Source organism: Leptidea sinapis, chromosome 2 (assembly GCF_905404315.1).
Source record: "Leptidea sinapis chromosome 2, ilLepSina1.1, whole genome shotgun sequence".
Taxonomy (NCBI): domain Eukaryota; kingdom Metazoa; phylum Arthropoda; class Insecta; order Lepidoptera; family Pieridae; genus Leptidea; species Leptidea sinapis.
In genome coordinates, this window is record NC_066266.1 from 21,844,872 (window position 1) to 21,860,288 (window position 15,417).

Genomic DNA, 15,417 nt, shown 5'->3' on the forward strand with positions numbered 1-15,417 from the left:
AGTCATTTATGTTATAGTAACCTTTACCACACAAACGTTTTTTTGTTTTGAACATTTTCTGGGATCTTGTTGTAAAAGCACATACATCGCCCCACAAAAGACTTACTAACTCGACTTAGCCGAGTAGTAGGCATCATCAGTTTATGTCTGTTCCTGGTATTAACATTATGATTATGACAGTTTCTGGCAAATTCACTTATGTGCCTATGAACATACAATACATTATCAAGAATATATTGAGAAGCAACAGTATTATGGTTCCTGCTACCAAAAACTGCTTCATGTTTTTAAAGTTAAATTTTTTTAGCTGACCCGGCAGACTTCGTACTGCCAACTGTACAACTTCGCAACGGTGGGCATGAACGGGAATAATGTCATAATGCCTGAAGTACTGTGAGCGAGACGAATGTCTGAGTTAAAAAATTTTTTTTCTTTAATTAATGTTATTTGTGTAAACCGTATTAATTAAATAAATAAATAAAAATATTATTATATTATTTTTGGACAAAACTGAAGATTTATCAATCTACCCAAACATAATCTGATAGATAGTTTACAACTATAGTTAATCTACCAACTATAGTTATCTAAAATTAAGTTTATTTTTTACCTCCTGAGAAAGTTCGATAAATATAAAAATTCTAATTAGTTATTCATTTAAAACTATTATTTTAATATGATTTCTGAACGACATGTCCCCACATCAAAGGAAAATTGAAATCGTTGTTTAAACCTTCTCTGGACTTTCACAAATAATTCAAGACCAAAATTAGCCAAATCGGTCCAGCCGTTCTCAAGTTTTAGCGACACTAACGAACAGCAATTAACTTTTATATATATAGATAGTTTATCGTTTCACCAATGGGAGGATCCTTTGCACTGGATTGCAGGCAACGGCGCCTATTTCTGCCGTGAAGCAGTAATGTGTAAGCATTACTGTGTTTCGGTCTGAAGGGCGCCGTAGCTAGTGAAATTACTGGGCAAATGAGACTTAACATGTTATATCTCAAGGTGACGAGCGCAGTTGTAGTGCCATTCAGAATCTTTGGGGTTTTCCAAGAATCCTGAACGGCACTGCATTGCAATGGGCAGGGCGTATCAACTGCAATCACGTCCTGCTCGTCTCGTCCCTTAATGTCATAAATAAAAAGATAGAGATAAATTACTACCTTCTACTGTCAGTAAGCTATACGTCGTCCTATTGACAGACAACGTGTACGGATAAGGTGAGTTACCGTCGATAAGTTTATTGGGACAGAAAAGTCAACGATATTTACGATTTTTATCTCAAGTAAGAGATAGACTGAATATTGGGAACGGCCGTAAGAAACCTATGAAATCTTACTTGATGGGTTTCTTCTGCACGTGCGCTATGGCGGTGCTCAGGTGTCGCTTGTAGAGGTATTGACTCCGGAATTGTCTGTTGCACTCCACGCAGTACGACTGGTCCGGCTGAACACTCTTGTAGATCAGTTCCGGGTGGTAATTCCTATAGTGAACCTCCAGCGAGTGGTACTTCGGGAATTGGCGGTTACACTCGTTGCAAAATGGGGGTAGATGAGTTTTTCTGAAAAACAAGTACCATGCATCATTATCCTCTAACGGCCGTTTTCAATAACCTATCTGTCCTTAGTTTAACTTACGGATACATTGCTGTCACCGTTTAATGACAAGATCTTATCTATCTATAGTTATTTAATATAGTTCAATGCTAACTGTCGATAGGTTATTGAAATGTAAGTAAGCGTAAAAGGATAGATTGTCTACCTATAGTAAGTTAAACAAAGGAGAGATAGGTTATTGAAAACGGCCGTATATAATCTGCTTCACTATAGTAACCTTCTTTGTCAATATAATAATAATATTGACACATTTTTACACAAATTATCTTGTCCCAAATTAGGCATATAGCCTGTGTGTGCAAGACAACGATATATTTCATACGATATACTTACTTAAACATACATATCGACTCAGAAACAAACATCCATATTCATAATATAAATGCTTGCACCTACCGGGATTCGAACCCGGGACATCTAGCTTAGTAGGTAGGATCGTTAACCACTCGGCTGTACAGGTCGTCAATGAAGTTTTAATATATTCCTTGAATTTGTGTTGAGTACTAGTATTCGTCTGGTATTTTTTTGTAAAATACCAAGATGTATTTTTTCTTCTTGAATTAAATTCACATTTTTTCTAAGCTGCCACAAAGGGCGTGGCAACCATGCCCGTTTTAATCCGCCACGCGTTACCGACGCCAAGGTCAACGGGCTCGTGTTACAATAAAATTTTTTGCTTTTGAAGTGTTTCGGCTTGTTTATAAAAACGAACGTCAATGCTTTTTTTATTAAACAAACTAGCACTTTTTTAGATTTCATAACGATAGATACTGCGTAATTTAAACAAATTTCGTTTAAAGTAGGGCTGTCATGCATTTTTTACGATTTTTTTAGATTTACCTACAGATTACATTTCGATTATTACTAATGAATGTAGTAATTTATTATAACTAAAACATACTTCAAAGTTACTAATTAGTAATAGAATAGTTACTAAAACATCATAGATAATACAAAAAAGAATTTTTAAATCGACCGCTACAGATAATTTTTACGGCTGATCGCATTTTGACGGCTTGTCGTATTTTACCCAGATAAAGTTTTAAAATTAAATGTTTTTGCTTTTATAGTCTGTTAAATTACCTTTCTTGGCCACTGACGGGTTCAGTAATATTGCTTTTCTAACATATATAATTGTGGAGGTCGTTAATACAATTTCTACGTATCGAGAAACTCAAAACCCCATTTAAAAAAGTACTAGTTGACCCGACAGACTTTGTTCTGTTCATCTAATGTATGTCTAATATATAAAATTCTCATGTCGCGGTGTTTGTAGTTAAACTCCTTCGAAACGGCTTGACCGATTCTCATGAAATTTTGAGTGCATATTGGGTAGGTCTGAGAATCGGACAACATCTATTTTTCATCCCCCTAAATGTTAAGGGTGGTCCACGACATTTTTTTTTTTGAATTTTTTTTTAAATTTGTTTGATTATGAGTCAGCATTAATAAATACATACAACTTCAAATTTTCACCCATCTACGATCAATAGTTACTTTTGAATCGCGATTTTAATATCGGCAATACAACGTTTGCTGGGTCAGCTAGTAACATATAAAATTCTCGTGTCACGGTGTACGTAATTGAACTCCTCCGAAACGGCTGGACCGATTTTCGTGAATCTTAGCGTGCATATCGGCTAGGGTGGAGTTACAGTTTAAAGGTCCACCCCTAAATTTTATTTTTTGGAGGTAATTTTTTGTTTTTATTTTATTATGACTCAGCATTAAAAATACATACAACTTCAACTTTTCACCCGTCTACGATCAACAACTATTTTTGTATCGCGATTTTTATATTATTCTGTTTCATCCACAAATCCGCTTAGGGTTGCAATACGGCAATCGAAAACAATAATTGTAGTACGATAAATTTGGTAGGTCTGTGAATCGGTTGGATCTACGTTTTATACCCCAAATTTTTTTTTAATTACTTGACAATACAACGTTTGCTGGGTCAATTAGTGATAAATAAAATACTGTTTTTTTATAAATTTGTCAAAAATATTTCATAACATCAATAATTATTTGGTAAAATATGCTCCCTGTTGTTATAATGAAATTGTTTCACAGCGGAACTGTCCAACCGTCCGTCACTAAATTCCCTCATAGAAAATATGTGCATACGAAACAAATATTGAAAATAAAAATAATTATGGATCCCAAATTGAAATAAAAAATATCCTATCTCTCAAGTTGGACTAAACTGCACTCCATGGAGTAATCCCCATTAAAATCCGTTCATTAGTTAAGGAGTCCATCGCGGACAAATAACGTGTCACGTAATTTATATATATTAAGATTTAGTTCTTATATTTATATGTTTAGATAAGAATATGACAGCTGCACAACGCACGCACACTAAAATGTATAGCGAGTGTAAGACGTAGCTGTCACACACACTACAGTAATAAACCTGACTTGTTTTCATGCGTTGCCTATGAGCAAGAGTCTAAAATTATGTTATTAAACACTTACACAATATGCCTTTCCAAGCTTTTTTTCTTATTAAATTCTTTCCCGCAGTCGTCACAAACGAATTTAGTGTGGATTTCTTTATAATGTACCGTGAAGTCATGTGACGAACTGAAACCAATGAATGAATGAATGAATACAGGTATTATGAATATTTGTTGACGAATTGTCCAGGATCCAGTTCTCTAAAGGTTAGATTACTTGGCGTTGCGTAGAGACGTCGCTTCATTGTGTGTCTTTTACCGCATTTATCACGGGGAGTGTTCCGAAGAGCTGTTTCACCTGATTCCTGCCGCCGAATTCCACCTTCCAATAAAAAAGGCAATGAGCGGTAAAAAAGAGCAAATTCTAAAAGTGGCCAACGTGTTTCTGGATATGGTTAAAAGAATTATTCATGCAACACCAGAGGAATCAGAGGAGCGTTGCCAGCCTTTAAGGAAGGTGTACGCGCTTTTTTTGAAGATACCCATGTCGTATCGTCAGGGAAACACCGCACAAGGAAGTTCATTCCACAGCTTTGTAGTACGTGGAAGAAAGCTCCTTGAAAACCGCACTGTGGAGGACCGCCACACATCCAGATGGTGGGGATGATATCCTAACTTGTGGCGTGCTGTGCGAAAGTGGAATTCAGCGGCAGGAATCAGGTGAAACAGCTTTTTTTTATGAAAATAAGAGACGAGACGAGCAGGGCGTTAAGCTGATGGTAATTGATAAGCCGTACCCATTACAATGCAATGCCGCTCAGAATTCTTGAAAAACCCAAAAATTCTGAGCAGCACTAAAATTGCGCTCGTCCCCTTGAGAGATGTTAAGTCTCATTTGCCCAGTATTTTCACTAGCTACGGCGCCCTTCAGGCCGAAACATAGTAATGTTTAAGAATTACTGCTTCACGGCAGAAATAGGCGCTGTTATCTATCCCACTGGTATAAGCTCACAGCTCTTCGGAACATTCTCCGTGATAAATGCGGTAGAGGACACACAATGAAGCGACGTCTCTATGCAACGCCAAGTGCTCCAGCCTATCCTATCCTCTCTGCAACAGTTCTTACGACCGCTCCCCACATACTATCTACAGATAGAGATAAATTTCTACCTTCTACTGTCAGTAATTAGCTGTCAATAATCTGAAGCTGTCCCAACATACCCGATAAGTCATTCTTATCGCCTTATATTGGGACGCGTGAAGTGCAATTTTCATACAAACTTCTATTGCTGGTAAGCTATACGTCCTCCCATTGACAAACAGCGTGTACGGATAAGGTGAGTTAACGTCGATAAGTTAATTGGGACAGAAAAGTCGACGATAGTTACGATTTTTATCTCAAGTAAGAGATAGACTGAATATTGAGAACGTCCGTAAGTATGATATAAAATACAGGGGAAGACCCCTCCAAAGTTGGGATGAATAATTATTGTCCGCATCTAATGTGCAATTCTTTCTTAATTAACATTAATAGCGCGAGGTAAAATAATTGCTTCTACATTTAGCGCCATCTATCGGAAACCAACCAAAACCACATATCAAATAAACATCAACTTGAACATCGTCCACCGCCAAGGACAGTCTTGTTCTTGTTTTAGTCAGTTGAATACAAGTAATTGATACTTATATATACAACAATATCTTAACAATCTCTTCTCAATCTTCAAATCTCTTCTTATCAATGTACCTTATTTGTACTCCGCACAGTTTGCAAGTATACAGCCTCGTATGTTTATGAACTAGGTGATTGTTCATTTCAAACCCGGCCCGACAGATATTGTAACAGAATGTGCATTTAAACACGTTATTGTGCATTTCCCAGTGCTTGTTCAGCTCTGTCTCACTTCCACACTCGGTCTTACACTCGCTGCATTTGTATGGCGGCTTATTCTGAAATAAATAATTACTCGTCAGCCGTATATTCAAATTCACATATTTTATAATAGGATTCAAAATCACTCATTGAACGTCAATAACTACCACCCATTCAAACGAGACTGCCTCAGACCTGAGAAGAATGGGCGCAAGAAACTCAGCGGTCTTTTCTTTATATAAAAATATGGATTACGATGTAATATCGTACAATAAACATTTATAATTAAAGAGCCTGAGGGTGTTCGCTTTATTCCCAGTCGATGGTGTCATTAAGAAAATCGTTTAGCTACAGACAGGGCCGGATTTAAATTTAATGCCGCCCCTGGGCACCGGAAAAAAATCCGCCCCAATACTAGAATTTTACTTAAAGTAAAAATAAAAAAGAACAAATTAAATTTCTTTAATTCCACAAAATAAAAAAAACGATTATTATTTTAAATCTCCAAGGAAATAAATTGATTAAATCTTTTTTATTATTAATTTTGACTAAACGTGCAAAATTATAATTTACAAATAAGAGATAAATTGAATTTCTTAAATTATCAATAAAACCAAAAATTAATTAATTACATTGAGCAAACTCGATAAGACTAAAAAATTTTTTCACTTTCAATTATTTGCCGCCCTGGGCTTTGCCCCAACTGCCCCTAGAGTAAATCCACCGCTGGCTACAGATACACTGCTATAAGCATTTCGGTGACGCGAACTCACGAGATTTCACCCATCCAACATGTGCCAACTATATATTTTTTTTCTTATATATTTATCGCGTGCTCCGGTTATGAGCATCTCGGTGACGCGAACCCAAAAATTTTGCCCCCTAACGTGGCTACAGAAGTTTTCATTTCAATAAAATTCAGTGTACTTTTCTCTACGCTAAGCGGTTAAAGCCTTCGGGACGTATTCTCAACAAATGCAGAAATATTGTGTATGACTTATAAAAACCAGCACATTCACTAATATATACAAATATTATATAGAGGTAATGTCTGGATCAACTATCAATCTAATTTCCATCAAAGTAAAGAAAGTTCCATCTATATATATAAAAATGAATTGCTGTTAGTTAGTCTCGCTAAAACTCGAGAACGGCTCTATTTGTGGAAGACCAGGGAAGGTTTAAAAGGTGAATAAATATGAAATTGTTCGGAATTAAATAAAAACAACAATAATTTTGTTTTTCCTTTGATTTGTCCCCCGTCGTCCGATATGTTTTGTATGGACATATTTTCTATGAGAGAAATTATTGACGCACGGTTTGACAGTTCTGCTGTGAAACAATTTCATTACAACTACAGGGAGCACATTTTACGAAATAATTCTTGATGTTATGAAATATTATTGACAAATTAATAAAAAATATTATGTTATTTATTATAAGTATACAGAACAACGTCTGTCGGGTCAACTAGTTACCAATAATGTCATAAAGTGTCATAGGTTGTATAGGTATTAACCGGAAAAATTAAAACTTTCTCCTGAAATTTGCAAAAACTATCCAGCAAGTATCCAGTGAGGACTCACAACCGAGTAGTGACACACATGTGAGCTGTGTTCGTGACCTTTTTTTTTATAAGAGGGTGCAAACGGGCAAGAGGCTCTCACGGGATGGGGAGAGGTGTGGCAACCGCCCATGGACATCCGCAACAACAGGTGTCAAGAAATGCGTTGCCGGCCTTTAAGGTGGAAGTATACTTTTTTTTTAAAGTCCCTAAGTCGTATCTGTTCGGAAAAACCGCAGCCGGTAGTTGATTCCACAAAGTGGCTGTGCGAGGCAAGAAATTTCTAATAAAACGCGCGGTTGTGGAATGCCAGACGACTACGTGGTGCGGGTGGTAATTTGCACGTAATGTCTGTTGGTGGAATTCGGCCGCTGGAATCAACCGGAACAGCTCCTCTGAGCACTCCCCGTGATAAATGCAGAGAGAACCCACATCTCTACGCAATGCCAAAGAATCAATCCGATCGGAGATGACTTGATCGTCGATGATTCAAACCGCTCTTCGTTGTATCCGGTCAAATGGAAGAAGCTGGTACTGGGGAGCACCCGCCCAAAGGTGAGAACAGTACTCCATGTGAGGCCGAATTTGCGCCTTACCTACTACACCGGTATAAATGATATTCTTAAAATGGCCATTGCAGTCTCATGGTCATCCAATTTTAAATTATATTTAAAGTTATTATTCTTATTATTATGAAATTACTATATAGGTACCTATTTATTTCCTATATAAGTTTGACTATGTCGTGGTCTAACAACACAAACATTACTATCTGCAACTAATGTAGGTTTGACAACGTAAGAATATTGATTTAAAATAAAGATTACAAACCTATTTATATTAAAACTGAACCATTTTTATAATGACCTTATATTAGGTAGGTACAGTACTAGGTAAAGAAGTCAACCCTAATGTCGCCAGAAGAGGTGAGAGTCACGCGATAGAAAGAGAGGCAACTTCTACATTTAGGTGAATAAAAGTGTAGGTTGATAGCGCTGTGCGATCTGAATTACACCTTATTGTATGTTCGCAAGAGTCCTTATTTCTTTAATTGATTTTAGTGGAATCAGGCTTCTGTACTTGTACTATTACATATTCTTTGGATATATGATTATTTTGTATGTATGTATGTGTCTGCATTGGTAAAACAAATAATATATTATCGCTAGTAAGTCGCGGTTAACAGCTAGTGTAAATAATAACAAAAATCCTCATCTTACCTTAACATGTACATAATCATTGTGCCTTTTAACATCAACAGATCGCTTAAACTGAGCATCACACCTATTACAACTGTACCGATACTGTGACTTTCCTCCTTTACTACTCCTCCTTTCTCTATCCAGCACTTCCTCTAACTCATTGTTACTCAGCCAAACTTCTTTAAAATATTTCTCCGGCTCGTTTAAATCTAATGGTATCTTTGTAACAATTGCCTTCCTCTCGTACTTTCCAAGCATCCGTTTCTTTTTATCTGTGCCTTTGTCACTGTCACTTTGGCTGTCATTAATGTCATCACCATCACACGCTGAGTTGTCAAATGATTCTACTTTTAGCTCCTCCACAACTTCTAAGTTGTTTGATGGCTCTGCAGGTGTTTCAATGACGGGTTCCTTGACAGCCTCTTCATGTTCGATTGTATAGTCATAATCGGGGTTGTATGTCACAGAGAGTGTGGAGAGAGTATTTGTTATTTCTGAATTGAGCTGTAACAATAAAACAGTAAAATCAAGCATCAAAACTGAAGCAGACAATGGAGCTGAAACATTTCCCGATAAAGATACTAGACGAGTCATTTGTACCACAACATGGAAGGGTCCTTTGGTAAAAGTAATGTGAGAAGACCGCAATTATAGGGATTGGCTCGATTAAATGGCTTGAAAAAGGAAAAATTAGAAAGAATGGAGGAGAACTTTAACTAGATATTTATAACTAACATAAAGGTAAAAAAATAATATAAGAAAATAATAAAAGGCTATATTATTAATAAAGCAGAAAAACTTATGCACACAAAAATATCTCATATGGGTGGAAGAGGGTTTTTTGGTAAAAGACCACCATTAGTAGTAGTAGTAGACTAAAACTCACTAAAAGATAGGGGCGTTTTATTAAGATACCCATGTGACTTAAAACAACCGCGAAGGAGGTTAATTTTATTCATTTAAAGAGGTTAGACCGGCAAAGTTTGGGTGTCGTAAAAGGCGACTAAGAGATACAAAGATCGGACGATGGGCAGTAGCATCATTCCGAGAGAGCATCAACATCTACTGCGATCGCCAAGCATAATATAGCGTATACAACATATAAAGCGTAAAATACCGCCAAAAATATGACTGACTGCCCCAGCTCGTGGTATCGGTATCAGTCACATAAGCGAAGTGGCTGGGTTGCTAAGAATCCCCGTGTTCTGCAAGATTTCCACAAACGAAGCTTATTGGTTCTGGTGATATATAATGTCAAGACACTGTGGACCGACGAGAATTTGGAGAAACTGGACGAAGCAGACTACGATGGGATGACGTGAGGTTATCTGAAGACCGAAAACCGGTGTGGACTCGATAATCTTAAATTCCGGACGCCTTCTCTACTTCTGGTATGGCGGCCAACTGTCCCAGGGTAGTGTCAGGTTCCTCGTCCACAAGTCTCGTTACCAACGCTACCGAGGTGGGGAGTGTATCGTGGTCGAGATAGGGTAGCGACCCTACTACTCAGAATTATAGAACGGTATTCTTCAAAGGTCAGGTTTAAGCTCCGACTTCGATACACTCTGACGAGGAAGTGGCCATACATAGCTTATGTATGAGGACATCTCAAAAGCCATCCACATTCCAAATACCCACTTCAACGTTGTCATGGGAGACTTCAGCGCAAAACTGGGCAAACATAGCGGCAATGGGTGGGATAATTTGGTTATTCGGAAAACGGATCGCCCTAAGTCAGACTTCGTAACGACTTCTACACGATGACTCCTTCTTCATGAAGCCATGTGTACAACGAATTCTTTGATTGCATGTTACGTTTTTCCAATCTGTACGCACCTATTGAATTTTATTGTCGTGCCAAGCGCACTCAATTTGGTCCTGAACCCTACTGCGGTGTCCCAAGGAATCTTATTAAAATTACAGTATTTTCAACTCTTGTGAACCCTAATCCAAGCCTTCAACAAAAAGCCTGCACAAGAGGCAGTTGGGCTAAGTAGGGAAGACTCACACATTCCAACAGGGCACTGCAGATTAACACTTCGCAATATTAGGCACATTCTCTGCGAATGGGGTCTTTTCATGTGTAAAGAATCTCTGGGAAGACCAATTCTTCAACCACTTGAGATATGTCAGTTTACATTAAAAAAAATAAGGGACACGGCGAGCAGGACGTTCAGCTGATGCTAATTGATACGACCTGGTCATTACAATGCATTGCCGCTCAGGATTCTTGAAAAACCCCAAAAATTCTGAATGGCACTACAAATGCGCTCGTCACCTTGAGACATAAATGTTAAGTCTCATTTGCCCAGTAATTTCCCTAGCTACGGCGCCCTTCCGAGCGAAACACAGTAATGCCTACACATTACTGCATCACGGCAGAAATAGGCGCCGTTGTGGTACCCATAATCTAGCCGGCATCCTGTGCAAAGGAACCTCCCACTGCAAAAGATATAATAAGATTCACGGGAAGAATGAATCTTTGCAGTGACCTATAATTAACGGTGGCTATCACCACAGATCACATTGGTCTCAGTGAAACTATGCATCCCTGAACAGAACTAAAGCCTTTTTATTTATTTGTTATTACAAGGAAACATAACAAACACATAACAAGAACTAAACAATATAGGAAGAGATACAAAAAAGAATAGCGTGTGTACAAAGTATACATGTCAGAAGTGAAACCTGCATTGTGCATGAACCTCTAAACTGCATATGAAGTCCTGGTACATGTTGCTAGGATGACACATGATTTTAACCGCTATGAAAGACATTACTAACACCGCTACCATATTTATGTTCTCCTGGTGTCTATGCAGTTATAAGTCGTGCGTATGACATCAGAATATATTATGGTATACCTACTCGCGTCGTACATAAAAATAAAATAGTATGCATATTTCTGTCTCATTCTTTGCTGGCTTCATCCTAAAAAAAATAGAAAAAAGTCCTAAACCACAATTAGGTGAAAAAAGCGGATAAAAGGGGAAAAAAATTATTATACCCTAAGCTACACAAAATCGTAGAACATACATAGGGATGATTCGGATACTCATCACAATGAGGCTTTCAAATTTTAGCTTTGGACGTCAACTTTTAGGCCAGCCTGTATAAGGTTCATAGATGAATGTGTTAATAAAGAAAAACTTACAAAGTCATGTTCTCCTACATGCAATGATTGTTCTAAAATAAACTGGGCTTGGCATATTTTCTGTTGAAATTGATATACTTTTCCGAGTGTCGCATTGCATTCCCAACATAAATGTATATTGCCATAATTAACTTCCTGTGAATAATATACAGACTTATATTAATAATATTTGTGACAATTTAATAAATAATATAACAAATTCAATTTTAATTTGAAATGAAATGAAATATATCTTTATTGCACACCACAAAATAATTAAACATAACAAAAATCGAGACTACAAAAAGCAATAGGCGGCCTTATCGCTTAAGAGCGATTTCTACCAGGCAACCTGTAATGAAGTAGTTTTAGTTGAAAAGATAACAGAAGGTGGTGTTATCGATATGCATATAATTTAAACATACACATACAGTAAATAATTATGGAACATTGTTTTGAAAGCTTGCAGAGTTTGAGCCTTTCCGATTTCAGAGGGAAGAGAATTCCATAGGTTAACAGCTTGCACAGCAAATGAATTGTTGAAAAATTTGTTCTCTAAATATAATTTTCTTTGAATTTGTGTAGAAATAGTTGTAAAATATGTTTTAAATTTATATAATCTGTTATTAATATTTAGCTGACAAACAACATCACGAAATTATTTTTTAATTAATAATTAAATTTTGTTCTTATGTATATTTTTCTATTTATTTGTGCAAAAGTAGTTGTAAAATATGTTTCAGATTTATATGTTTCGTTATTACTAGAGACCGGATTATATGCAAATGTATATTGCATATGCTTATGCATATTTAGTACCTTTTCAGAGGTAGTTGCATATTATAGAAAAAAAATAATTACACATATTATTTATAAATTTTTTCATAGTAAGTCCAAACATTGCACTCAAATTTAAATTCTGTCCAGTAACCTCAGTAGACGTAGAACACTCCTTTTCTGCTTACAAAAGTTTATTAAGCGATCATAGACGCTTTGTCTACAGAAGAATAACACTACTGAGTAGTACATATTATTAAAGGTAAATCTTAAATTTCATTGTTACCCAAGAAGTTATATCTTGTAATAGTTTTTTTTTCACAAATACGATTGTCAGTACAAGTCTTTATAAGATAAAATAGAAAAATTTAAAATTATGACTATTTTTCTGTGTAATTGTATGCATATTTTGGCCTTTTTTATGGATTTTCGTGCATATTTTAGCTATTTTACTTGCATATTTGCATGCATATTTTGGGCATTTTTGTAGCATATATTCCGGTCTCTAGTTATTACTTTATAGACAACAAACAATGTCATAAATTTATTTTTTTATGCATGTCTAATTGCCTGTAAATAGAAAAACAAATATCATTTTTAAAATATGTTGCAGTTATAGTGGAATGTATGTTGTAGTTTATGTAGGTAATAAATAAGTAGAAGAGTGGCCAAGTTATTTAGGAGTCAATAAAAATTGGTTACAATAGATTTGCTGTCCTTTTCTACCTTTTGTTTTTTTTTATTATTTATTTATTTTTATTCAGCTGATGGTCACTGATACACCATGCCCATTACAATGCAGTGCCACTCAGGATTTTTTAAAAACCCATTCCACTAGCTACAGCACCCTACAGACCGCAACACAGTAATGTTTATAAATTACTGCTTCACAGCAGAAATAGGCGCCATTGTGGTACCCATAATCTAGCCGGCATCCGGCAAAGGAGCCTCCCACTGGTAAAGATCTGTGTTCTAACATTCCGGCAACTAGTGATATTTGATGGACGTCTTGATAACTACTTCAGTACCAAACGGAAGATCAGGATTGTTAGTAACATATCTGTTACACCTACTAAATTTGATGTTCCTGACTTCTGTACAATGAGCCTTTGTTATTTATAGGTACAATATCTGGAACACCATCATCATATGGAGCCAAGTTCATTGTTGAAAAGTCCTCATTCTCTATAAAATTGTTTTAATTCAACTTCTTCATTTGCTAAGATTACACAACAAGTATTTATTGGCCTTCCCTACCAGGCCAACATAAGTGTGCGAAACAATGCATAAGCTTGGACAGGAGACAACTGAGAGCCCTCATAGGGTTCCTATCTGGCCATTGCAAGCTGAATGGACTTCTATCCAGAATGGGTCTCACTGAATCAAACCTGTGCAGATTCTGGTGCTAATCCGCTGAAGATCCCATACACATCCTTCTAGAATGCGAAGCCATTGCCAGAATCAGGGTTGGGTGTCTTAAAATACTTAAAGCAGAGGATGTGCCTGGACCCTCTGAGGATCCTATGCCTTTTAAAAGTAATAGGTCTCAACGATACAATGTAATCACAGTAACACATTTCCTAGGTAGTAGCCTTGATTCTGTTTCTTAACTTTTGAGTTGAGGGTAGGCATGCTAGCATGAGCAGGGGGCACAATAGATCCTAGGATTTAAGTGAATTTTAATCCCCAAATCATAGTAATAAATAAAGGTGTAGTTTTTATTTTCAGGATGTTGTTCTTTATGCATATGGCCAATTTTTAATATATTTGTGCTTGTCCTTGCTTAGTTTGTGAGGCACTTTGAGTATTTTGTTTATGCTGATATGTTTGCTTAGATTTCTTTTAAGAAGTCATATCCCTTATCCCGTCACTGGCTAAGTTCGCCACAAAGCGCGTGGCGCACATGCCCGTCTTAAGCCACCACGCGTTACCGACGCCAAAGCCAACGGGCTCGTGTTACAATAAAATTTATTGTTTTTGAAGTGTTTTGGTTTGTTAATAAAAACGAACGTCAATGCTTTTGTTATTAAACAAACTAGAGCTTTGTTAGATTACATAAACAATAAATACTACGTAATTTAAACAAATTTCGTTTAAAGTAGGGCTAAACGGCTGACTGCATTTTGAAGGCTTCTCGTATTTACACAGATAGTTTTAAAATTAAATATTCTTACTTTTATAGTCTGTTAAATTACCTTTCTTGTGGTATATCGTGTACCTTGTCTTACTCTGTGTATATTTAACGAAAGAATATCTGCTACCATTGTTTGCCAAACGAGACATTGTACGTCTGCTTGGCACCTCGCGGGTTATATTTAGCCTGAAAGGATCCATAACATAGGGCACATGAAGCAGGAGTATTTCTGTTGTATCAGGGTCAGTCCATTGTCTTCTGGTCTTGTGCACACTTTACCCACAAACCCGGTGTTCTTTGCTACCAGGTAAAAAATACCACTTGGGTACTAAAATACTCATATTTCTTTTACTATGTAAACTTATGAGTTAAATAAGATAAATGTTAAGATTTTGGTTCCTTTGGGTCATTTTACCAGGGGGAGGCTACTTTGCACAGGATGCCGGCTAGTTTTATGGGTACCAAAACAGCACCTATTTCTGCTGAACGAAACCCAGTAATGTGAAAACATTAACCGTGTTTTGTTCAGAAGGGCGCCGTAGCTAGTGAAATTACTGGGAAAATGAGACTTAACATCTTATGTCTCAAGGTGATGAGCGCAGTTGTGGTGCTGCTCAGAATTTTGGGGTTTCTCAAGAATTACGACTGGTACTGCATTGTAATGGGCAGGGTGTATCAATTACCATCATCTGAAAGTCCTGCTCATCTTGTCC

At 36.7% G+C, this 15,417-nt stretch overlaps 1 protein-coding gene across 1 annotated transcript in view; it reads right to left on the reverse strand.

Moving 5' to 3' along the window:
* Positions 1-15,417, reverse strand: part of LOC126973683 (zinc finger protein 782-like) — a 44,485-nt gene that overhangs the window by 4,899 nt on the left and 24,169 nt on the right. The window contains exon 2 of the mRNA XM_050821003.1: positions 1,346-1,596. Coding sequence (XP_050676960.1) covers positions 1,346-1,596 — 251 coding nt within the window. The remainder of the gene's footprint in view (positions 1-1,345; positions 1,597-15,417) is intronic.